General features: G+C 46.1%; 2 protein-coding genes and 2 long non-coding RNA genes across 6 annotated transcripts in view; 1 reads left to right on the forward strand and 3 right to left on the reverse strand.

Annotated features, from left to right (window-relative positions):
• The window catches only part of LOC140419412 (uncharacterized), a 113,963-nt gene that overhangs the window by 32,518 nt on the left and 55,063 nt on the right, over positions 1-26,382 (reverse strand). The window lies entirely within an intron of this gene.
• The window catches only part of LOC140421364 (uncharacterized), a 70,125-nt gene that overhangs the window by 5,760 nt on the left and 37,983 nt on the right, over positions 1-26,382 (reverse strand). The window lies entirely within an intron of this gene.
• Positions 1-26,382, forward strand: part of LOC140419413 (uncharacterized) — a 40,372-nt gene that overhangs the window by 630 nt on the left and 13,360 nt on the right. The window lies entirely within an intron of this gene.
• Positions 79-25,542, reverse strand: LOC140419408 (uncharacterized). Of its 3 annotated transcripts, XM_072503292.1 has the most exons (4): positions 25,484-25,542; positions 24,700-24,806; positions 7,897-13,429; positions 79-1,200 (listed from the first exon to the last, which is right to left on the reverse strand). In XM_072503292.1, exons 3-4 carry the CDS (start codon positions 8,014-8,016, stop codon positions 223-225), a joined length of 1,098 nt encoding a protein of 365 aa, XP_072359393.1. In that variant the 5' UTR covers positions 8,017-13,429; positions 24,700-24,806; positions 25,484-25,542; the 3' UTR covers positions 79-222. The 3 variants fall into 3 exon arrangements, with proteins under 3 accessions (XP_072359393.1, XP_072359394.1, XP_072359392.1); XM_072503291.1 differs by lacking the exon at positions 79-1,200 and having other exon boundaries at positions 7,900-13,429; XM_072503293.1 differs by lacking the exons at positions 7,897-13,429; positions 24,700-24,806; positions 25,484-25,542 and adding an exon at positions 1,304-1,449.

Below are 26,382 nucleotides of genomic sequence, written 5' to 3' on the forward strand. Positions count from 1 at the left end.
GGAAGAGACAGGGGAGAGCGAGAGTACTTCAAAAGGAACTAACTTGTGTCAGATATTAAAAAGTATCAACACTGCGTATTTAACACAAATCTAATTTATTTGACTTTTAGCCAGAATATTAGCCCCTGTAAATTGTCTGGAGTTTGTTATCAGCAGAAAGAGACACAAATGAACATGGTTCAGTCCTGAATGTGAGTTAACAGCAAAATCCATGCACTGTGGTCACTTGTGGCCTCTTTGGTGTTTCAGCAGGTGGGATGACTGAGTGAATTTCTTCCCACACTCTGAGCAGGTGAATGGTCTCTCCCCAGTGTGAATTCGCTGGTGTGTAGACAGAGCAGATGGCCAAGTGAATCCCTTCCCACACTTGGAGCAGGTGAATGGCCTCACCCCAGTGTGAATTTGCTGGTGTGTCAGCAAGTTGGTTAACTGAGTGAATCCCTTCCCACAGTTGGAGCAGGCAAATGGTCTCGCCCCAGTGTGAATTCGCTGGTGCTTCTGCAGCTGGGACGACTTAGTGAATCCCTTCCCACACTTGAAGCAGGCGAATGGTCTCTCTCCGGTGTGAATTCGCTGATGTACAATGAGGTCAGATGATTGTCTGAACCCAGTCCCACAGTGAGAGCACTTAAACGGTCTCTCGTCAGTGTGAACACGTTGATGGCTCATCAGATCCCCAGAACTTTTATAGCACTTTCCACAGACTGGACATTGAAACGGTCTCTCATCAGTGTGAACTCGCTGGTGTCTCAGCAGTTGGGTTGAAATGGCAAATCCCTTCCCACACTTGGAGCAGGTAAATGGTCTCTCCCCAGTGTGAACTCGCTGGTGTGTGGACAGAGTGGATGACTCGGTGAATCCCTTCCCACACTTGGAGCAGGTGAATGGTCTCTCCCCAGTGTGACTGCGTCGATGAGTTTCCAGTTTGGATGGGGAAGTGAATCCTTTCCCACAGTCCGCACATTTCCACGGTTTCTCCTCAGTGTGACTGCATTTGTGTCTCATGAGGCCTGATGATAGATTGAATCCTCGTCCACACACACAACACGTGTACGGTTTCTCCCCACTGTGAGCGAGGCTTTTTCCTTCCATGTTCAAAGTACGATGATATTCAGGATATGATAAATTGAGAACTCTGTCAGATCCTGATGTGATGCTTGGTTTGAGTTTCCGGACTTTGAAGCCTCCTCTTCGAACACCCTGTGAAACGGATTCAAAACAGAAAATAGGGAGTGAGAGAGAACCCACAAAAACACAAAAGCAGGTTGTGAAATTGAGCTGAATGAATGAAGGAATTTCCTACCATTCGGTTACCAGCAGCATTTTGCGATTACTGGAACTCAGTAGAACTTTAAGTTAAAACTTCTCAGGTGCCAATAGAAATTGTTTTATTTGTCTTCTATCGATTACAATTTGAAAGTCATTTAAAAGGCAATTCATAGACAATTTGAAGCTTTTAAAAGAATCAAAGTAAGAGGAATGGCAGGGAAGGGAGTGCAATGTTCCTCCTGCAGGATGTTTGAGGTGAGGGATGCAGTTAGTGTCCCTGCTGATTTTACCTGCAGGAAGTGCTGCCATCTCCAGCTCCTCCAAGACTGAGTTAGGGAACTGGAGCTGGAGTTGGAAGAACTTCGGATCATTCGGGAGGCAGAAGGGGTCATAGATAGCAGCTTCAGGGAATTAGTTACACCAAAATTGGAGATAGGTGGGTAACTGTAAGAGGGACTGGGAAAAAGCAGTCAGTGCAGGGATCCCCTGCGGTCGTTCCCCTGAGAAACAAGTATACCGCTTTGGATACTTGTGGGGGGGGGGGGGGGGGGGGGGGACTTACCAGGGGTAAGCCATGGGGTACGGGCCTCTGGCACGGAGTCTGTCCCTGTTGCTCAGAAGGGAAGGGGGGAGAGGAGCAGAGCATTAGTAATTGGGGACTCTATAGTCAGGGGCACAGATAGGAGATTTTGTGGGAGCGTGAGAGACTCACGTTTGGTATGTTGCCTCCCAGGTGCAAGGGTACGTGATGTCTCGGATCGTGTTTTCCGGGTCCTTAGGGGGGAGGGGGAGCAGCCCCAAGTCGTGGTCCACATTGGCACTAACGACATAGGTAGGAAAGGGGACAAGGATGTCAGGTAGGCTTTCAGGGAGCTAGGATGGAAGCTCAGAACTAGAACAAACAGAGTTGTTATCTCTGGGTTGTTGCCCGTGCCACGTGATAGTGAGATGAGGAATAGGGAGAGAGAGCATTTAAACATGTGGCTACAGGGATGGTGCAGGCGGGAGGGATTCAGATTTCTGGATAACTGGGGCTCTTTCTGGGGAAGGTGGGACCTCTACAGACAGGATGGTCTACATCTGAACCTGAGGGGCACAAATATCCTGGGGGGGAGATTTGTTAGTGCTCTTTGGGGGGGTTTAAACTAATGCAGTAGGGGCATGGGAACCTGGATTGTAGTTTTAGGGTAAGGGAGAATGAGAGTATAGAGGTCAGGAGCACAGATTTGACGTCGCAGGAGGGGGCCAGTGTTCAGGTAGGTGGTTTGAAGTGTGTCTACTTCAATGCCAGGAGTATACAAAACAAGGTAGGGGAACTGGCAGCATGGGTTGGTACCTGGGACTTCGATGTTGTGGCCATTTCGGAGACATGGATAGAGCAGGGACAGGAATGGATGTTGCAGGTTCCGGGGTTTAGGTGTTTTAGTAAGCTCAGAGAAGGAGGCAAAAGAGGGGGAGGTGTGGCGCTGCTAGTCAAGAGCAGTATTACGGTGGCGGAGAGGATGCTAGATGGGGACTCTTCTTCCGAGGTAGTATTGGCTGAAGTTAGAAACAGGAAAGGAGAGGTCACCCTGTTGGGAGTTTTTTATAGGCCTCCTAATAGTTCTAGGGATGTAGAGGAAAGGATGGCGAAGATGATTCTGGATAAGAGCGAAAGTAACAGGGTAGTTATTATGGGAGACTTTAACTTTCCAAATATTGACTGGAAAAGATATAGTTCGAGTACAATAGATGGGTCGTTTTTTGTACAGTGTGTGCAGGAGGGTTTCCTGAAACAATATGGTGACAGGCCAACAAGAGGCGAGGCCACGTTGGATTTGGTTTTGGTTTTGGGTAATGAACCAGGCCAGGTGTTGGATTTGGAGGTAGGAGAGCACTTTGGGGACAGTGACCACAATTCGGTGACGTTTACGTTAATGATGGAAAGGGATAAGTATACACCGCAGGGCAAGAGTTATAGCTGGGGGAAGGGCAATTATGATGCCATTAGACGTGACTTGGGGGGGATAAGGTGGAGAAGTAGGCTGCAAGTGTTGGGCACACTGGATAAGTGGGGCTTGTTCAAGGATCAGCTACTGCGTGTTCTTGATAAGTATGTACCGGTCAGACAGGGAGGAAGGCGTCGAGCGAGGGAACCGTGGTTTACCAAGGAAGTGGAATCTCTTTTTAAGAGGAAGAAGGAGGCCTATGTGAAGATGAAGTGTGAAGTTTCGGTGGGGCGATGGATAGTTACAAGGTAGCGAGGAAGGATCTAGAGAGCTAAGACGAGCAAGGAGGGGACATGAGAAGTATTTGGCAGGAAGGATCAAGGAAAACCCAAAAGCTTTCTATAGGTATGTCAGGAATAAGCGAATGACTAGGGAAAGAGTAGGACCAGTCAAAGACAGGGATGGGAAATTGTGTGTGGAGTCTGAAGAGATAGGCGAGATACTAAATGAATATTTTTCGTCAGTATTCACTCTGGAAAAAGATAATGTTGTGGAGGAGAATGCTGAGCCCCAGGCTAATAGAATAGATGGCATTGAGGTTCGTAGGGAAGAGGTGTTGGCAATTCTGGACAGGCTGAAAATAGATAAGTCCCCGGGACCTGATGGGATTTATCCTAGGATTCTCTGGGAGGCCAGGGAAGAGATTGCTGGACCTTTGGCTTTGATTTTTATGTCATCATTGGCTACAGGAATAGTGCCAGAGGACTGGAGGACAGCAAATGTGGTCCCTTTGTTCAAAAAGGGGAGCAGAGACAACCCCGGCAACTATAGACCGGTGAGCCTCACGTCTGTTGTGGGTAAAGTCTTGGAGGGGATTATAAGAGACAAGATTTATAATCATCTAGATAGGAATAATATGATCAGGGATAGTCAGCATGGCTTTGTGAAGGGTAGGTCATGCCTCACAAACCTTATTGAGTTCTTTGAGAAGGTGACTGAACAGGTAGACGAGGGTAGAGCAGTTGATGTGGTGTATATGGATTTCAGCAAAGCGTTTGATAAGGTTCCCCATGGTAGGCTATTGCAGAAAATACGGAGGCTGGGGATTGAGGGTGATTTAGAGATGTGGATCAGAAATTAGCTAGCTGAAAGAAGACAGAGGGTGGTGGTTGATGGGAAATGTTCAGAATGGAGTACAGTCACAAGTGGAGTACCACAAGGATCTGTTCTGGGGCCGTTGCTGTTTGTCATTTTTATCAATGACCTAGAGGAAGGCGCAGAAAGGTGGGTGAGTAAATTTGCAGACGATACTAAAGTCAGTGGTGTTGTCGATAGTGTGGAAGGATGTAGCAGGTTACAGAGGGATATAGATAAGCTGCAGAGCTGGGCTGAGAGGTGGCAAATGGAGTTTAATGTAGAGAAGTGTGAGGTGATTCACTTTGGAAGGAATAACAGGAATGCGGAATATTTGGCTAATGGTAAAGCTCTTGAAAGTGTGGATGAGCAGAGGGATCTAGGTGTCCATGTACATAGATCCCTGAAAGTTGCCACCCAGGTTGATCGGGTTGTGAAGAAGGCCTATGGAGTGTTGGCCTTTATTGGTAGAGGGATTGAGTTCCGGAGTCGGGAGGTCATGTTGCAGCGTACAGAACTCTGGTACGGCCGCATTTGGAGTATTGCGTACAGTTCTGGTCACCGCATTATAGGAAGGACGTGGAGGCTTTGGAGCGGGTGCAGAGGAGATTTACCAGGATGTTGCCTGGTATGGAGGGAAAATCCTATGAGGAAAGGCTGATGGACTTGAGGTTGTTTTCGTTGGAGAGAAGAAGGTTAAGAGGAGACTTAATAGAGGCATACAAAATGATCAGGGGGTTGGATAGGGTGGACAGTGAGAGCCTTCTCCCGCGGATGGATATGGCTGGCACGAGGGGACATAACTTTAAACTGAGGGGTAATAGATATAGGACAGAGGTCAGAGGTAGGTTCTTTACGCAAAGAGTAGTGAGGCCGTGGAATGCCCTACCTGCTACAGTAGTGAACTCGCCAACATTGAGGGCATTTAAAAGTTTATTGGATAAACATATGGATGATAATGGCATAGTGTAGGTTAGATGGCTTTTGTTTCGGTGCAACATCGTGGGCCGAAGGGCCTGTACTTCGCTGTATTGTTCTATGTTCTATGTAAAGACATTCTCTTCTTGCTTAGGCAGACAGCTCAACAATAACTTTTAAAAGTCAAAGTCTGAAAATGAAATGTAAAAAAAGAGAGAGAGCTAATCTTCAGCTTCAAACCAACAAAACAAAAACTAATCTAAAACTAAACTCCACCTAAACTAAAACACCAAAAACACACACACACTAAAAACACACACACAAAAACGGCGGGGGAAACTTCTTCAGTTATACCCTTTCATATCTGTCTTACGTCATCTAATCACACCCCAATACAATCCTAATTGGTTTGGGTTAGACTCAAACACATTTGATTTGACGGCAAGCCGTCCATCTTCAATGTGCAACATTCGTTTTAATTGTTTCATGTCTGAATACTTGTGCATGTTATGGAATGCGATATTCTGCTTTATCTTTACCAGCAAAAACTGGTCTGCTGACTTAGCTGTTATCTGCATTATGAACAATGGTGCCTTCATATTACTGTGGCATTGTTATGGTGTAGCTCTGTCCTTGATCTGACAGAACAAGTATAGTGTCAAATTGTCTTGCAACTGTGCTGTTTTAATCTATGATGGAATTATGCTGTTTCATGCAGTTTTTGTGTCTCTGTATGATCAGAGATGACCTGAGGTTATAAGTGAATTTAAAATGAGTATCTAAAACTGGGGCTTAATATTTATGCTTAAACAGTTATCTTTTACCTATACTAGTTGTATTAGAAATACCTGGCTTCTACAGTCGGCCCTTTGAAAAGTCGAAAGATTAAGTGAGATATATCAGAATAAGATAAAAGACATCATTAATGCGATAGGATAGGTAAAAGCGCAAAGAATAACTCATTAATATTGTCATTGCAGTTTTAAACAAAAGAATGGACACTTGGCATTGCAACAGGCATTTCAAAATAATTATTATAATTAATAAATTAATCAAATTTGATACTACTGATTCAGTGTTAATAAATTAAATAATATGTTAATAGTCAAATAGTTGATTGATCAGTAACATTTGAACAATAGTATTTCATCTCAAATTCCTCAATTGGGGGTGCAGTTGGGTTAGTTTGAATCATTCTGATAGTTGGTCCCCTGCGTTTAGCGAATAGTTCTTTGATGCACTTAGCACATTGGTATGTTATGTAAATGATGAATACAGCTACACAGGAGAATAGGATTATTCTTATTGTGGACATTCCAGTGTGTCCAAGGCACTCGCAAATTTTATCCCAGAGAGAGATAAATTGGGGTGGATCAAGTTTTTTTAAAATTTCTTTTTGGATATGTAATGCCAAATCTTTAACTTCTTTAGAGTTATCGGGAATGAAAGTGCAACATTCTGCACCAATTAGGGTGCAGGTGCCACCCTTTTCAGCTAGCACATAGTCAAGTGCCATTCGATTTTGTAATACCATGGTTTGAATTGCTCGCATTTCGTCAGAAATCTAGGGCAGTGGCGGTGTAATCGGCTACGTTTTGTAAGATGGTTGTTATTTCATTCAATTCATTCTCCATCCTCATTTCCCAATAGAAAGGAATCATTCTAGCATAAATTGCATCTCTTAAGGTAATGGAACCTATTTCTTCGAGCAGCTGCTTCTGAAGCATGACGGAGATTAGTCACATGACGAATGGCGGGTACAATGTATCCTAAATAGCAAGATCCTGACCAGGATCTTGGGAGCCAGGGATATGGTTTATTATCACAAATAAAATAAGTTACATTATAAGCCGAATATAAGTAAATATATTCTAAGAACTATCGGTCTTTGAATGTTTTATTATTTTTGAGGTTAGGTATGCCTGTTATCCTTGAGGACCGCAGAACTCTTTGTAAGCGATCATTTTACATTTATAAGCTGTGTTAACATCTACATAATTAGTACAAACACTATTACCCATTTGTATCCCTTTAGGGTTCTTACTGATGAGGCAAATTGATCCTTTTTGTTTAATATTAGTTGGGAGGTTAAGATGTTGAGGTTTTTTTTTGTCAAGGTTATATTTTTTTTTGTCAAGGTTATATTTAAGTACCTGAAAAGGTATTTAGTGGATAGCCTGCAGATTTCTATAAGTTAATAGATTTTTGGATGTGAATCTGGTACGACATTTACAAAGCCAGTCAAAAAACTGAAAATGAGTCATTACGGTTGTATTATGGTTAACATTTTACAGATCTTAACATTGATATACTGATTGAAAATTGATATCATGATTACATAATTCAGCAATAAACAATTAATAATAATAACTTCATGTACACAAATAAAATGATTATACAATAAAAAGTTGAACATATGATCTAGTAATAAATGGTAAAATTATTATCAAAATTGTCAGGTGGCCCCTCAGCAAAATAAAGATGGCGGCCGTGGAACTGGGCCTGATACCAGATAAAATCTCCGCAGCTGCAAACGCGGGATTTGCAGCGCCTTATTCCGGCCTTGTGACCGGCAGGAGGTGTTTATGAAGCCTTCACTCCCTCCCCACCCCGACTCCATTCCTCCCTCCGCCTCACCAACTCTCACCGCCCCAAACAGCCACTCCCGCACTCTCAGACCTCCAAGCAAAGTGACATTGCGCATGCTCCAGATACAGCCCCTCATTGCGTCTGCGCTCTGGACTCCTGTGGAGTAAATAGGGCACATTCACAGCCGCAGGGAATGTTGGGTAATAGCCGTACCATTGACATCGCAAACAGTTAATACAAAATAACGAGATTACCAATAAAAATAATCAAACAAATTATCAATGTGTATTCTGCTGTTCTTCATTTCTCAAAATGATTAAATGCTGCTCTCCTGTGGAACAATGCAGAACTTAAGGTTTTTTCCCCAATGGGTCTTTCCTCTCTCCTCCCCAGAAGATGCAAACACTTGCTGGGTTCAATCCCAGAATCAGTAATTCCTCTATCTCCTTCCCACTTGCTCATGATACTGAATGTTCAGTGTTATCTAAAATGATCCAGCACAGATGGAAGTAACTCGGCACATCATATCTGTACTGACTCTGTACAAGAGCTACCACTTTTCCTGGTTAAATTCCATTTGCCACTGTTCTGCCCATATAACCAGCCCATCTGTATCATGCTGTAATTTAAGGCTTTTGTCTTTGTTAGTTTCCACACCAACAATTTTCCATCTGCAAACTTATCGATTATACCTTCACATATTTCAAATCCTCGATTTTTTATATAATTACTATTGTTGGCTGAGGATGCACAAGGTCTCCATCAGCACCTGAGCCTGTGTTTCTTTCCTGTGAGACAATCAAAAGCTTTAATTACACTGGAGAAACAATGCTGAAAAAGCTGACGTTCTAGCCAAGGCTAATAACTGGGTGCTGCCTTGCCTGTCTCTGAATGTACTCCACTACTGCCTGTTCACTCCCCACTTATGTAATAAATATTGACCGTAATGACTGGGAAGTGTTTACTGACAATCAGTCGCTATCATGACAACGTGCCCATCAAACTGCATCATTAGGGCAGCAGAGTAGCACAGTGGTTAGCACTGTTGCTTCACAGCACCAGGGTCTGGGTTCGACTACCGCTTGGGTCACTGCCTGTGCAGAGTCTGCACATTCTCCCCGAAAGACATGTTTGTTAGGTGAATTGGACGTTCTGAATTCACCTGAACAGGCGCTGCAGTGTGGCGACTAGGGGATTTTCACAGTAACTTCATTGAAGTGATAATGTAAGCCTACTTATGACAATAAAGGTTATTATTATTTTTTAAATTGATGTTCTTGTAAAATATTGAACTGTTATATTTACTTTCGTAATGGAGGTGTCATGTGAAGAATGTGTCAGTCAGGAAGGATTGTCAGTGAGGATTAATCAGCATTTTCTAATGGGCGATGTTAATCAGAGTAAGTGTTCAGACACTGAATTGTAGAGTTTTTTTTACAAAGGCAATTTAGGACTAAGTAAAAATTCATTATTGTATTGTTCACCAGTTTCTTTGGGAGTTCTTAAATCGAAGGATAGGATCACTGTTGCATTTAAAAAGGGACCCCGCCATCACACAAACCAACATGTATCTTGAAGATTAAACTCCAGCCAGTTAACGTATAAAGAAAGTTAATAATAATTTTTATTGTCTCAAGTAAGCTTACATTAACACTGCAATGAAGTTACTGTGAAAAGCCCCAAGTCGCCACATTCCGGCGCCCGCTTGGGTACACTGAGCGAGAATTCAGAATGTCCAATTCACCTAACAGCATGTGTTTCGGGACTTGTGGGAGCAACAGACTCCAACGAATATGGTTCAGTCCAGGGGAGGAAACCAGAGCACACGGAGGAAACCCATGCACACACGGAGAACGTGCAGACTCCGCACAGACAGTGACACAAGCCAGAAATCAAATCTGGGACCTTGGTGCAGTGAAGCAACAGTGCTAAACACTGTGCCACCGTGCCGTCCACAAGACTGTGATGCGAGTAGGAGCATTAAGGTTCAGACAGGATAATACCACGAGAAAAGATAGAGAGACAACAGAAATGCAGGAAGACATCAATAGACTGATCAGCCGGCTAGGAAGGTTGCAATCTGAGGTCAATCCAGAGAAGCGCGGGGTAATAAATACATTTGGGAGGACAAATGCGGCAAAGGGAAAGAATATGAATGGTTTGACAGTGAGGTGTAGAGGGACAGAGGGGCCTAAGAGTGCAAGTCCACAGATCCCTGAAGGTGACAGGAGAGGTAGATACGGTGATTGTAAAGGCAGAGAGGATACTTCATTCACGGGGACATAGAGTACTAGAGCAGGGAATATTCCCAGCAATTTCTATTGGAGGAAAGACCTGAAACCCCTCTCTCCACAGATGCTGCCAGAGCTGCTGAGTATTTCCAGCATTTTCTGATTTTATTATAAGATCAGGGAGGTTATACTGGAGCTGTCCAAAATACTAGTTAAACCACAGCTGTCCAAAACACTAGTTAAACCACAGCTGTCCAAAACACTAGTTAAACCACAGCTGCATTACTGAGTACAGGTCTGGTCACCACATTACAGGAAGGATGTGTTCATACCAGAGAGGATGCAGAGGAGATTGATGAGGATGGTGACGCAAATGGAGAATTTTAACAATGAGGAAAGATTGGAGAGGCCGAGGTGGTTTTCTGTGGAACAGAGAACGCTGAGGAGAGATTAACTGAGGTGTTTAATATTATGAGGGGCCCGGATAGAATGGATAAGAAGAATCTATATCAATAACCAAGGGGTTTAGATTTAAAGTAATCAGCAGAGGGTTGGGAGTGGAAGGGGGTAATCATTTCAGTGGTGGGAGTCTAGAACTCACTGTCTGATAGTCATAGAAGCAGAAATCCCGATCACTTTAAAATAAATGTCTTGGATATCCAATTGAAGGACTGGGACACACAGGGCAATCGACTGAGATCTGCAAAATAGGATTAAGCTGAATAGCTCCACTTCAGCCAGCACACACACAATGGGCCAAATGGCCTCTATCTATACCAGAACTTTGAGGTTTTTACTCTGTTGTTGGAGTTTGTTTCTGATGATAATAACCTCTAAGGGATTGGAGTTTAACATTCTAGATATTGGTGAAATAAATCAGCTGTTTTAAACACGTTGCAGATTTTTGTCTTTCCCGCCTGAGTGTTTAACATCACCTGGCTGGAGCTCAGAAAGGACAATCTCACCTCATAGAATCAGAGAATTTACAGGGCAGGAGGCCATTCGGCCCATTGAGTCTGTGCCAGCCCTTGGAAAGAGCATCCTACTTAAGCCCACACCTCCACCCTACCCCCATAACCCAGTAACCCCACCTAATCTTTTGGACACGAAGGGCAATTCAGCATAGTCAATCCACCTAATCTGCACATCTTTGGAGTATGGGAGGAAACCGGAGCACCCGGAGGAAAGCCACACAGACACGGGGAGAACGTGCAGACTCTGCACAGACAGTGATCCAAGCCAGGAATCGAACCCGGGTTCCTGGCGCTGTGAAGCAACGGTGCTACCCACTGTGCTACCGTGCCACCCTTGCATCCAAGCTCCCGGATTGTCTGTCTTTCTCTCCGGGTAAGATTCTGTTTGTCTCTTGTATTTCACTGTGACAGGACAGACCTGATTGAAGGGATTCCAACATGGGAGTTCTGGGAAAGCTGGGCAAGGATTTGGGAGGTGACAACATGTTCAAATATTTGGAGAGGAGAGGGATGGAGCAGTAATTTGTAAGGAAGGCAGGGTCAAGGACCTGTTTTATTGAGGAGGGGGTGGTGATGGCAGATTTGAAGGACAGAGGGACAGTACCTGAAGAGAGAGAAATGTTGACAATATCCATGGACACAGGGTAGTTGGCTGATCAGTCGCTTAGTGGGAATAGGGTCGATGGAGCAGGAGCTGGGTCTCATGGACAAGATGAGCTCTGAGAAGCCATGAGGGGAGATGGGAGAGAAACTAGAGAGAGATGTGGGTTCAGGGCTCGGCAAAGGATGAAATTTAGAGACAGTTTGGTTCGATGGGCTCATGGAAGGGAGGGAAGCAGCAGAGGCAGCTGATCGGATTTACTCAATCTCAGTCACAAAGAAGCTCCACAAGCTCCTCACACTTCTTGTTGGAGGTGAGGATGGAAGAGACAGGGAGAGCGAGAGTACTTCAAAAGGAACTAACTCGTGTCAGAGATATTAGAAAGTTTCAACACTGCGCATTTAACACAAATCTAATTTATTTGACTTCTAGCCAGAATATTAGCCCCTGTAAATGGGCTGGAGTTTGTGATCAGCAGAAAGTGACCCAAACGAACATGGTTCAGTCCTGACTGCGAGGAACAGCAAAATCCAATCACTGTAGGTACGTGTGGTCTCGCTGGTGTCTCAGCAGGTGGGATGAAGTGGCGAATCCCTTCCCACACTTGGAGCAGGTGAATGGTCTCTCCCCAGTGTGAATTCGCTGGTGCTTCCGCAGTGCGGATGACTCAGTAAATCCCTTCCCACACTCTGAGCAGGTGAATGGCCTCTCCCCAGTGTGAATTCGCTGGTGACTCAGCAGGTGGGATGTCTTAGTGAATCCCTTCCCACGCTTGGAGCAGGTGAATGGTCTCTCCCCAGTGTGAACTCGCTGCTGTGTGGACAGATTAGATGACTCAGTAAATCCCTTCCCACACTCTGAGCAGGTGAATGGCCTCTCCCCAGTGTGAATTCGCTGGTGACTCAGCAGGTGGGATGTCTTAGTGAATCCCTTCCCACGCTTGGAGCAGGTGAATGGTCTCTCCCCAGTGTGAACTCGCTGCTGTGTGGACAGATTAGATGACTCAGTGAATCTCTTCCCACCCTCGGAACAGGCGAATGGTCTCTCCCCAGTGTGGATTCGCTGATGTACAATGAGGTTCGATGATCGCCTGAACCCTGTCCCGCAGTGAGAGCACCTGAACGGTCTCTCATCAGTGTGAACACGTTGATGGCGTATCAGATCCCCAGAACTTCTAAAGCACTTCCTGCAGTCTGGACATTGAAACGGTCTCTCCCCAGTGTGAACTAGCTGGTGTCTCAGCAGTAGGGATGACTGAGTGAATCCTTTCCCACACTCTGAGCAGGTGAATGGCCTCTCCCCAGTGTGAATTCGCTGATGTGCAGTGAGGTGAGATGATTTTCTGAACCCAGTCCCACAGTAAGAGCACCTAAACGGTCTCTCCCCAGTGTGAACTCGCTGGTGTGTGGACAGGTCAGATGACTGAGTGAATCCCTTCCCACACTCGGAGCAGGTGAATGGTCTCTCCCCAGTGTGACTGCGTCGATGAGTTTCCAGCTGGGATGGGGAAGTGAATCCTTTCCCACAGTCCTCACATTTCCATGGTTTCTCCTCAGTGTGAGTGCATTTGTGGCTTGTGAGGCCTGATAATCGAGTGACTCCTCGTCCATACACACAACATGTGTACGGTTTCTCCCCACTGTGAACAATGCTTTTTCCTTCCATGTTCAATGTTATTGCGATGATATTCAGGATATGATAAATTGAGGACTCTGTCAGATCCTGATGTGATGCTTGGTTTGTGTTTCCGGACTTTGAAGCCTCCCCTTCGAACACCCTGTGAAACTGATTTAAAACAGAAAATAGGGAATGAGAGAGAACCCACAAAAACACAAAGGCAGGTTATGAAATTTAGAAATGAATCTGGTCATTTGTGGGGCCGGCACTGGGAAAAAGTGACCATGAAAATGGCTGGATTGTTATAAAACCCAATTGACCTCTTTGGGAGGAGAGAGAAAGAGGCGAAGAGGGATTTTGTATATCTACAAGACATATTAAGAGAGTAGTTGGCAAAGCATGTTCGACCTTGAGCTTCATAAATAGAAATATTAATATTGAAACTATGCTTTTGGTGGCACGGTGGTTAGCACTGCTACCTCACAGCGCCAGGGACCCGGGTTCAATTCCGGCCTCGGTGACTGTCTCTGTGGAGTTTGCACTTTCGCCCCGTGTCTGCGTGGGTTTCCACCCGGTGCTCAGGTTTCCTCCAACAGTCCAAAGAAGGGAAAGTTAGGTGGATTGGCCTTGATAAATTGCCCATTAGTGTCCAGGGATGTGCAGGTTCGGTGGGGCTATGGGGTTACAGGGACAGGGTCGGAGTGTGGGCCTAGGCAGGGTGCCCTTTCAGAGAATTGGTGCAGACTTGATGGACCGAATGGCCTCCTGCTTCACTGCAGGAATTCTATGGTTCTAATTCTATTCTATGAATCTTTATAAAGCTCTGGTCACCACTCTTCAGGAAGAATGGAAAGGCTGTTGAGAAGGTGCAGAGGAGATTTACCAGAATGGTTCCAGCAAAGGAGGTTGAGGGGAGATTTGATTCAAGTACACAAGATTACGCCAGGTTTCCATTGGGTGGACAAAGAAACTCTGTTTCCATTCACTGATCATACAAGCACTAGGGAGACAGATTTAAAGTTTTGGGTAAAACCTGGATTGAACTATATAAGATCCTGAGGGGTCTTGACAGGGTGGATGTGGAGAGGATGTTTCCTCTTGTGGGAGAATCGAGAACGAGGGCAAAATAAAGAGTCACCCATTTAAGATGGAGATGATGATTTTTTATTCTCTTGAGGGTTGTAAGATTTTGGAACTCGTGTCCTTAAAAGGCAGCGGAAGCAGAGACCTTGAATATTTTTAAGGCAGAGCTGGATAGATTCATGATGAGCAAGGAGGTGAAAGGTCATCAGGGGTCGGCAGGAATGTGGAGTTAACGTTAGAATGAGATCAGCCGCAATCTTATTGAATGGTGAGCAGGCTCGAGGGGCCGAGTGGCCTGTTCCTAGTTTGTATGTAAAAGGTACAGGAGATATGAGGTGATATGAGATATATGTTTTTACACAGCGAGCAGCAATACCTGATACTTGCTGCCTATGAGGGAGTTTGAAAATAGATCCATGAATCATTTGATTTCCAAAGGAAATTGGATAGATATTTGAGGGAAATAAACATGCGAGGATAGAAGGGTAGAGCAGGAGAATAGGACTGACTGGATTGCTCCAGAGAGCTAGCATGGATTCAATGGGCCAAATGCCATTCTCTGTACCATCATGTCTCTGACTCTTTTGTGAAGTCTAGTTTTGTAATTTAACCCCGGGGGGGTTCAGATATCACTCCGGTAAATCTGTGCTACACTCCCTCCGAGGTCATTCTATCCTTCCTCAGGTTTGTTGCCCAGAACTGAACACAGTTCTCCAGGTTTGGTCTAACCAGGGTTTGTGAATCTCGGGGCTTTTCCAGTCACACTGAGACCTGAAATCTTCCCTCACAGACAGAACAGACAAACCTTTTACCTTCCACACCCAGATGCTGCTGAAATTCAGGTTCTGATGAATCAGGTGACTCTGTCAGATCGCGATGTGACGTTTGGTTTGCTTTTCCCGTCTGTTAAACCTCTACTCCATACTACCTCATTAGGGTGGAGTATCACCCTAATGAGGTAGTATGGGTTGAAGTCAGAAATAGGAAAGGAGCAGTCACCTTGTTAGGAGTTTTCTATAGGCCCCCCAATAGTAGCAGAGATGTGGAGGAACAGATTGGGAAACAGATTTTGGAAAGGTGCAGAAGTCACAGGGTTGTAGTCATGGGTGACTTTAACTTCCCAAATATTGAGTGGAAACTCTTTAGATCAAATAGTTTGGATGGTGTGGTGTTTGTGCAGTGTGTCCAGGAAGCTTTTCTAACACAGTATGTAGATTGTCCGACCAGAGGAGGGGCAATATTGGATTTAGTACTTGGTAATGAACCAGGGCAGGTGATAGATTTGTTAGTGTGGGAGCATTTTGGAGATAGTGACCACAATTCTGTGACTTTCACTTTAGTAATGGAGAGGGATAGGTGCGTGCAACAGGGCAAGGTTTACAATTGGGGGAAGGGTAAATACGATGTTGTCAGACAAGAATTGAAGTGCATAAGTTGGGAACATAGGCTGTCAGGGAAGGACACAAGTGAAATGTGGAACTTGTTCAAGGAACAGGTACTACGTGTCCTTGATATGTATGTCCCTGTCAGGCAGGGAAGAGATGGTCGAGTGAGGGAACCATGGTTGACAAGAGAGGTTGAATGTCTTGTTAAGAGGAAAAAGGAGACTTATGTAAGGCTGAGGAAACAAGGTTCAGACAGGGCATTGGAGGGATACAAGATAGCCAGGATGGAACTGAAGAAAGGGATTAGGAGAGCTAAGAGAGGGCATGAACAATCTTTGGCGGGTAGGATCAAGGAAAACCCCCAAGGCCTTTTACACATATGTGAGAAATATGAGAGTGACTAGAGCGAGGGTAGGTCCGATCAAGGACAGTAGCGGGAGATTGTGTATTGAGTCTGAAGAGATAGGAGAGGTCTTGAACGAGTACTTTTCTTCTGTATTTACAAATGAGAGGGGCGATTTTGTTGGAGAGGACAGTGTGAAACAGATTGGTAAGCTCGAGGAAATACTTGTTAGGAAGGAAGATGTGTTGGGCATTTTGAAAAACTTGAGGATAGACAAGTCCCCCGGGCCTGACGGGATATATCCAAGGATTCTATGGGAAGCAAGAGATGAAATTGCAGAGCCGTTGGCAATGATCTTTTCGTCCTCACTGTCAACAGGGGTGGTACCAGGGGATTGGAGAGTGGCGAATGTCGTGCCCCTGTTCAAAAAAGGGACTAGTGATAACCCTGGGAATTACAGGCCAGCTAGTCTTACTTCGGTGGTAGGCAACGTAATGGAAAGGGTACTGAAGGATAGGATTTCTGAGCATCTGGAAAGACACTACTTAATTAGGGATAGTCAGCACGGATTTGTGAGGGGTAAGTCTTGCCTTACAAGTCTTATTGAATTCTTTGAGGAGGTGACCAAGCATGTGGATGAAGGTAAAGCAGTGGATGTAGTGTACAGGGATTTTAGTAAGGCATTTGATAAGGTTCCCCATGGTAGGCTTCTGCAGAAAGTAAGGAGGCATGGGATAGTGGGAAATTTGGCCAGTTGGATAACGAACTGGCTAACCGATAGAAGTCAGAGAGTGGTGGTGGATGGCAAATATTCAGCCTGGATCCCAGTGGGATCAGTTCTGGGTCCTCTGCTGTTTGTGATTTTCATTAATGACTTGGATGAGGGAGTTGAAGGGTGGGTCAGTAAATTTGCAGACGATACGAAGATTGGTGGAGTTGTGGATAGTGAGGAGGGCTGTTGTCGGCTGCAAAGAGACATAGATAAGATGCAGAGCTGGGCTGAGAAGTGGCAGATGGAGTTTAACCCTGAAAAGTGTGAGGTTGTCCATTTTGGAAGGACAAATATAGAACATAGAACATAGAACAATACAGCGCAGTACAGGCCCTTCGGCCCACGATGTTGCACCGAAACAAAAGCCATCTAACCTACACTATGCCATTATCATCCATATGTTTATCCAATAAACTTTTAAATGCCCTCAATGTTGGCGAGTTCACTACTGTAGCAGGTAGGGCATTCCACGGCCTCACTACTCTTTGCGTAAAGAACCTACCTCTGACCTCTGTCCTATATCTATTACCCCTCAGTTTAAAGTTATGTCCCCTCGTGCCAGCCATATCCATCCACGGGAGAAGGCTCTCACTGTCCACCCTATCCAACCCCCTGATCATTTTGTATGCCTCTATTAAGTCTCCTCTTAACCTTCTTCTCTCCAACGAAAACAACCTCAAGTCCATCAGCCTTTCCTCATAGGATTTTCCCTCCATACCAGGCAACATCCTGGTAAATCTCCTCTGCACCCGCTCCAAAGCCTCCACGTCCTTCCTATAATGCGGTGACCAGAACTGTACGCAATACTCCAAATGCGGCCGTACCAGAGTTCTGTACGCTGCAACATGACCTCCCGACTCCGGAACTCAATCCCTCTACCAATAAAGGCCAACACTCCATAGGCCTTCTTCACAACCCGATCAACCTGGGTGGCAACTTTCAGGGATCTATGTACATGGACACCTAGATCCCTCTGCTCAGCCACACTTTCAAGAACTTTACCATTAGCCAAATATTCCGCATTCCTGTTATTCCTTCCAAAGTGAATCACCTCACACTTCTCTACATTAAACTCCATTTGCCACCTCTCAGCCCAGCTCTGCAGCTTATCTATATCCCTCTGTAACCTGCTACATCCTTCCACACTATCGACAACACCACCGACTTTAGTATCATCTGCAAATTTACTCACCCACCCTTCTGTGCCTTCCTCTAGGTCATTGATAAAAATGACAAACAGCAACGGCCCCAGAACAGATCCTTGTGGTACTCCACTTGTGACTGTACTCCATTCTGAACATTTCCCATCAACCACCACCCTCTGTCTTCTTTCAGCTAGCCAATTTCTGATCCACATCTCTAAATCACCCTCAATCCCCAGCCTCCGTATTTTTTGCAATAGCCTACCATGGGGAACCTTATCAAACGCTTTGCTGAAATCCATATACACCACATCAACTGCTCTACCCTCATCTACCTGTTCAGTCACCTTCTCAAAGAACTCAATAAGGTTTGTGAGGCATGACCTACCCTTCACAAAGCCATGCTGACTATCCCTGATCATATCATTCCTATCTAGATGATTATAAATCTTGTCCCTTATAATCCCCTCCAAGACTTTACCCACTACAGACGTGAGGCTCACCGGTCTATAGTTGCCGGGGTTGTCTCTGCTCCCCTTTTTGAACAAAGGGACCACATTTGCTGTCCTCCAGTCCTCTGGCACTATTCCTGTAGCCAATGATGACATAAAAATCAAAGCCAAAGGTCCAGCAATCTCTTCCCTGGCCTCCCATAGAATCCTAGGATAAATCCCATCAGGTCCCGGGGACTTATCTATTTTCAGCCTGTCCAGAATTGCCAACACCTCTTCCCTACGTACCTCAATGCCATCTATTCTATTAGCCTGGGGCTCAGCATTCTCCTCCACAACATTATCTTTTTCCTGAGTGAATACTGACGAAAAATATTCATTTAGTATCTCGCCTATCTCTTCAGACTCCACACACAATTTCCCATCCCTGTCCTTGACTGGTCCTACTCTTTCCCTAGTCATTCGCTTATTCCTGACATACCTATAGAAAGCTTTTGGGTTTTCCTTGATCCTTCCTGCCAAATACTTCTCATGTCCCCTCCTTGCTCGTCTTAGCTCTCTCTTTAGATCCTTCCTCGCTACCTTGTAACTATCCATCGCCCCAACCGAAACTTCACACTTCATCTTCACATAGGCCTCCTTCTTCCTCTTAACAAGAGATTCCACTTCCCTGGTAAACCACGGTTCCCTCGCTCGACGCCTTCCTCCCTGTCTGACCGGTACATACTTATCAAGAACACGCAGTAGCTGATCCTTGAACAAGCCCCACTTATCCAGTGTGCCCAACACTTGCAGCCTACTTCTCCACCTTATCCCCCCCAAGTCACGTCTAATGGCATCATAATTGCCCTTCCCCCAGCTATAACTCTTGCCCTGCGGTGTATACTTATCCCTTTCCATCATTAACGTAAACGTCACCGAATTGTGGTCACTGTCCCCAAAGTGCTCTCCTACCTCCAAATCCAACACCTGGCCTGGTTCATTACCCAAAACCAAATCCAACGTGGCCTCGCCTCTTGTTGGCCTGTCAACATATTGTTTCAGGAAACCCTCCTGCACACACTGTACAAAAAACGACCCATCTATTGTACTCGAACTATATCTTTTCCAGTCAATATTTGGAAAGTTAAAGTCTCCCATAATAACTACCCTGCTACTTTCGCTCATATCCAGAATCATCTTCGCCATCCTTTCCTCTACATCCCTAGAACTATTAGGAGGCCTATAAAAAACTCCCAACAGGGTGACCTCTCCTTTCCTGTTTCTAACTTCAGCCAATACTACCTCGGAAGAAGAGTCCCCATCTAGCATCCTCTCCGCCACCGTAATACTGCTCTTGACTAGCAGCGCCACACCTCCCCCTCTTTTGCCTCCTTCTCTGAGCTTACTAAAACACCTAAACCCCGGAACCTGCAACATCCATTCCTGTCCCTGCTTTATCCATGTCTCCGAAATGGCCACAACATCGAAGTCCCAGGTACCAACCCACGCTGCCAGTTCCCCTACCTTGTTTCGTATACTCCTGGCATTGAAGTAGACACACTTCAAACCACCTACCTGAACGCTGGCCCCCTCCTGCGACGTCAAATCTGTGCTCCTGACCTCTATACTCTCATTCTCCCTTACCCTAAAACTACAATCCAGGTTCCCATGCCCCTGCTGCATTAGTTTAAACCCCCCCCAAAGAGCACTAACAAATCTCCCCCCCAGGATATTTGTGCCCCTCAGGTTCAGATGTAGACCATCCTGTCTGTAGAGGTCCCACCTTCCCCAGAAAGAGCCCCAGTTATCCAGAAATCTGAATCCCTCCCACCTGCACCATCCCTGTAGCCACGTGTTTAAATGCTCTCTCTCCCTATTCCTCATCTCACTATCACGTGGCACGGGCAACAACCCAGAGATAACAACTCTGTTTGTTCTAGTTCTGAGCTTCCATCCTAGCTCCCTGAAAGCCTGCCTGACATCCTTGTCCCCTTTCCTACCTATGTCGTTGGTGCCAATGTGGACCACGACTTGGGGCTGCTCCCCCTCCCCCTAAGGACCCGGAAAACACGATCCGAGACATCACGTACCCTTGCACCTGGGAGGCAACATACCAAACGTGAGTCTCTCACGCTCCCACAAAATCTCCTATCTGTGCCCCTGACTATAGAGTCCCCAATTACTAATGCTCTGCTCCTCTCCCCCCTTCCCTTCTGAGCAACAGGGACAGACTCCGTGCCAGAGGCCCGTACCCCATGGCTTACCCCTGGTAAGTCGTCCCCCCCACAAGTATCCAAAGCGGTATACTTGTTTCTCAGGGGAACGACCGCAGGGGATCCCTGCACTGACTGTTTTTTCCCAGTCCCTCTTACAGTTACCCACCTCTCTCCAATCTTTGGTGTAACTAATTCCCTGAAGCTGCTATCTATGACCCCTTCTGCCTCCCGAATGATCCGAAGTTCTTCCAACTCCAGCTCCAGTTCCCTAACTCGGTCTTGGAGGAGCTGGAGATGGCAGCACTTCCTGCAGGTAAAATCAGCAGGGACACTAACTGCATCCCTCACCTCAAACATCCTGCAGGAGGAACATTGTACTCCCTTCCCTGCCATTCCTCTAACTTTCTACCAAGATCTGGCTAACAACTAAATTAAATTTTTATAAAAAATAATAATAATATAATAAAAATATGGTACTTACCTCAGACCAATGGGTTTTATTATTAGGTTAGAGGAGGAGGGCGGGTGGGAGACACTACACGTGTAGTGTCTCGGGTTTCCTCTCCACCAGAATTTATTGGTGAGGGTCTTCCCAGACGTCCGCGGGTCGACTTCCTGATCCCGCCTAAAAAACTAATTTAAAGAAAAGAGAAAAAGTCTCAGCTCCTGCTGAAACTGACTCACCACTCACCAGCTGCTCTCACGCCGCCGAAATCGACTGGCCTGCCCCTGCAAAGAGACGTGCTTTTAAAGGTTGACTTACCTCCCAGCACCCTCCTTCCGCAATGCTCCCGCTGAAACTGACTAACCAGCTGCTCTCACGCCGCCGAAATCGACTGGCCTGCCCCTGCAAAGAGAAGTGCTTTTAAAGGTTGACTTACCTCCCAGCACCCTCCTTCCGCAATGCTCCCGCTGAAACTGACTAACCAGCTGCTCTCACGCCGCCGAAATCGACTGGCCTGCCCCTGCAAAGAGACGTGCTTTTAAAGGTTGACTTACCTCCCAGCACCCTCCTTCCGCAATGCTCCCGCTGAAACTGACTAACCAGCTGCTCTCACGCCGCCGAAATCGACTGGCCTGCCCCTGCAAAGAGAAGTGCTTTTAAAGGTTGACTTACCTCCCAGCACCCTCCTTCCGCAATGCTCCCGCTGAAACTGACTAACCAGCTGCTCTCACGCCGCCGAAATCGACTGGCCTGCCCCTGCAAAGAGAAGTGCTTTTAAAGGTTGACTTACCTCCCAGCACCCTCCTTCCGCAATGCTCCCGCTGAAACTGACTAACCAGCTGCTCTCACGCCGCCGAAATCGACTGGCCTGCCCCTGCAAAGAGAAGTGCTTTTAAAGGTTGACTTACCTCCCAGCACCCTCCTTCCGCAATGCTCCCGCTGAAACTGACTAACCAGCTGCTCTCACGCCGCCGAAATCGACTGGCCTGCCCCTGCAAAGAGAAGTGCTTTTAAAGGTTGACTTACCTCCCAGCACCCTCCTTCCGCAATGCTCCCGCTGAAACTGACTAACCAGCTGCTCTCATGCCGCCGAAATCGACTGGCCTGCCCCTGCAAAGAGAAGTGCTTTTAAAGGTTGACTTACCTCCCAGCACCCTCCTTCCGCAATGCTCCCGCTGAAACTGACTCACCAGCTGCTCTCACGCCGCCGAAATCGACTGGCCTGCCCCTGCAAAGAGAAGTGCTTTTAAAGGTTGACTTACCTCCCAGCACCCTCCTTCCGCAATGCTCCCGCTGAAACTGACTAACCAGCTGCTCTCACGCCGCCGAAATCGACTCAATATGAATGTGGAATACAGGGTTAACGGTAGAGTTCTTGGCAATGTGGAGGAGCAGAGAGATCTTGGGGTCTATGTTCATACATCTGTGTACAGTTCTGGTCGCCTCATTTTGGGAAGGATGTGGAAGCTTTGGAAAAGGTGCAAAGAAGATTTACCAAGATGTTGCCTGGAATGGAGAGTAGGTCTTACGAGGAACGGTTGAGGGTGCTAGGCCTTTTCTCATTAGAACTGAGAAGGATGAGGGGCGACTTGATAGAGGTTTATAAGATGATCAGGGGAATAGATAGAGTAGACAGTCAGAGACTTTTCCCCCGGGTGGAACACACCATTACAAGGGAACATAAATTTAAGGTGAAAGGTGGAAGATATAGGAGGGATATCAGAGGTAGGATCTTTACCCAGAGAGTAGTGGGGGCATGGAATGCACTGCCTGTGGAAGTAGTTGAGTCGGAAACATTAGGGACCTTCAAGCAGCTATTGGATAGGTACATGGATACGGTAAAATTATATAGTGTAGATTTATTTGTTCTTAAGGGCAGCACGGTAGCATTGTGGATAGCACAATTGCTTCACAGCTCCAGGGTCCCAGGTTCGATTACGGCTTGGGTCACTGTCTGTGCGGAGTCTGCACGTCCTCCCCGTGTCTGCGTGGGTTTCCTCCGGGTGCTCCGGTTTCCTCCCACAGTCCAAAGATGTGCAGGTTAGGTGGATTGGCCATGATAAATTGCCCTTAGTGTCCAAAATTGCCCTTGGTGTTGGGTGGAGGTGTTGAGTTTGGGTAGGGTGCTCTTTCCAAGAGCCAGTGCAGACTCAAAGGGCCGAATGGCCTCCTTCTACACTGTAAATTCAATGTAAATCTATGATTAATTAGGACAAAGGTTCGGCACAACATCCACGGTCAGCTGGTTGACTCTTAAAATGCTCTCTGAGGTACACTCAGTTCAAGGGCAATTAGTGCTGGGCAGTGAATGCTGGCCCAGCCAGCGACACCCACATCCCGTGAATGAATACAAAAGAAAATCTGCCATCCTTACCTGGTCTGGCCGACACGATTCCAACCCACAGCAATGTGGTTGACTCTTTAAATGCCCTCCGAGATGGCCGAGCAAGTCACTCTGTTTAAGGGAAATTAGGGATGGGCAATAAATGTTGGCCCAGCCAGTGACTCCCACAAATGATTAAAATAAAATTCTGGAGACTCCAGTCAGTCAATCCGGGAGAGTTGGCATCCGGTCCAGGCTCGCAGCACATGCGCCCTGCGGCACCTTGTCCTCTGTAAAGATGGCGGCCAGTAACCCGGGCCTGTCACCGCTCAGCTCTCACTCTGTTTGGTGCTGTTTAAGACGGGACCGTTAACATTTTCCTCGGGAGTTGAAGCCTCCACGGGGTATTTATGAAGCCTCCCGGCTCACTCCTCAGCTTCTATTGCTCCCCGATCACCCACCCGCTCCAATCCTGAAAGTCGCTCGATTGTTTCTTTCCCTCTCCTCGCACGGTCAGCGACAGCCTGAACTGCGCAGGCACAAGTCACAGCCCGAACGCCGCATGCTCCAGTCACAGCCGGACTCTGCACATGGGCGAGGAGCTTCTGTCATGTGGATAGAGCACATTCTCAGCTATTACACACATTGGGTAATAAACCCACTATTGGAATGGATATGTTTGATTTAAATTATGCTTTGCGAACTGATTACGATTAGTAACATTGGGCCAAGGCAACACCCACATCCCAAGAACAAATAAAGGAAAGTTGGCAGTTAGAAAGGCAAATGCAATGTTCGCATTCATTTCAAGAGAGCTACAATACAAAATGAATGGGGATGAGAAACATATCAGCCATGATCAAATGGCAAACTCGAAAACTCGATGGGCTGAATGGCCTAATTGTGCTTCTCTATCTTTTTTTTTTAAATGAGGGAATCTCATCGAAACATTTGTAAAATAATTGTTGGAATCCATCCCAGACCTGGATACAGATCAATTGATTCTTGGAGGGGACTTCAATTGTGTTCTGGATCATAAATGGATTGGTCCAAGCTGATTCAAACACAACAAAAACATGAGAAAGGAATGAAACCGGACGGACCACCCGGCATCGACCCAGGCACCAGAAACGACAACGGCAAACCCAGCAAAAGATTTTTAAAATCTGTTCCCATCAGTAGATTGTAAAAGGATTACGGGACACAGATTTAAGATTGCGAGCAAGATCTACAGGGGAGATAGGAGGTAGACATTTTATACAGTGAGTGATAATGATATGGAATTCAATGCTTACACACAAAGGTCGATAATCTCCAGGTCCTGGTAACTCGAACAGTGGTGTTAGAATTTGATGTGAGGATAGGTTGTAGGTTTCTTGTCTGTGAATCCCTTTCTAAGCCCCTGTGAAAGAAGTTTACAAAGGCATCACTGTCAGCCCAGAAATGAAATTCAGGAAGATAAATATTTCCCCTGGCTTGAATTTGCTGTGTGTAAATCCTCCCCTACTAATCCCTTGTAAAAAGAGTTTCCAAAATTAATCACCATCAGTCCGTCATTTCATTTCATTTCACATGGGACAGAATGTCTAATAAGACAGTGAAATCCGGAGAGCAGGATTTGCTTCCTTTTCTTTAACAGCCTCCCGGAACAGGCGCCGGAATGTGGCGACTAGGGACTTTTCACAGTAACTTCATTTGAAGCCTACTTGTGACAAGCGATTTTCATTTCATTCATTTTCAGCTCTGCCACCGCTTCGCATCATCAACAAGACATTGGGACTCAAAGACTAATCCAGGTTGATGGACAAGTTGTCTCCATTCTGAACAATGGGGAACAAGCTCCTCCCACTGATTGAAACATCGCCCCCGACAAACACGGCAAACGCGCATGCGCCCTGATGCACATCCAATCAAGATGGCGGCCGTTAACCCGAACCGAAGATGAGGAGCTGCAGCCCCGCTCGGTACAAACGGGGTCCCGTAAACCTTTCCGAGGTTTGCGATTTCAACAACTTTACACAACGTTTCCGCCCACTCCCGCGATCTCTCGCTCCCTCCATATTGTTAAACGCCTCTTACCAATTTACGATCTAAAAAAGACTTCCTTCTCCATCGCCATTACCCACACTGCGCATGCTTCAATCACAGCGGGCCCGCCCCTCATTTACTCCGATTGGTTGGAGGACTCGCTGCCCCCGGTCGGTCGTCCAGTCCCGCCCCTCCTCTTCCTATTGGTCCGGAGCTGCCGTCAATCACCTGGGCATTGTGAGGCAGATTTCAGGCTGACTCGCTGATTGTTCAATAATCATAGAGGTGCAATCATAGAATTTACAGTGCAGAAGGAGGCCATTCGGCCCATCGAGTCTGCACCGGCTCTTTGAAAGAGCACCCTACTTAAGCCCACACCTCCACCCTATCCCTAACATACAAAGTAGCAAAGATCAGTGGGAGACTAGAGGACTGGGAAATCTTTAGGGGGCAACAGAAAGCTACTAAAAAAGCTATAAAGAAGAGTAAGATAGATTATGAGAGTAAACTTGCTCAGAATATAAAAACAGATAGTAAAAGTTTCTACAAATACATAAAACAAAAAAGAGTGGCTAAGGTAAATATTGGTCCTTTAGAGGATGAGAAGGGAGATTTAATAATGGGAGATGAGGAAATGGCTGAGGAACTGAACAGGTTTTTTGGGTCGGTCTTCACAGTGGAAGACACAAATAACATGCCAGTGACTGATGGAAATGTGGCTATGACAGGTGAGGACCTTGAGAGGATTGATATCACCAAGGAGGTACTGATGGGCAAGCTAATGGGGCTAAAGGTAGACAAGTCTCCTGGACCAGATGGAATGCATCCCAGAGTGCTAAAAGAGATGGCTAGGGAAATTGCAAATGCACTAGTGATAATTTACCAAAATTCACTAGACTCTGGGGTGGTTCCGGCGGATTGGAAATTAGCAAACGTGACACCACTGTTTA

The sequence above is a fragment of the Scyliorhinus torazame genome, chromosome 5 (assembly GCF_047496885.1).
Source record: "Scyliorhinus torazame isolate Kashiwa2021f chromosome 5, sScyTor2.1, whole genome shotgun sequence".
NCBI lineage: Eukaryota > Metazoa > Chordata > Chondrichthyes > Carcharhiniformes > Scyliorhinidae > Scyliorhinus > Scyliorhinus torazame.

Excerpts from the sequence above, each read along its gene's own strand:
- LOC140419408 (XM_072503291.1), bottom strand. The coding sequence starts at position 13,309 with ATGGAAGGAAAAAGCATTGTTCACAGTGGGGAGAAACCGTACACATGT.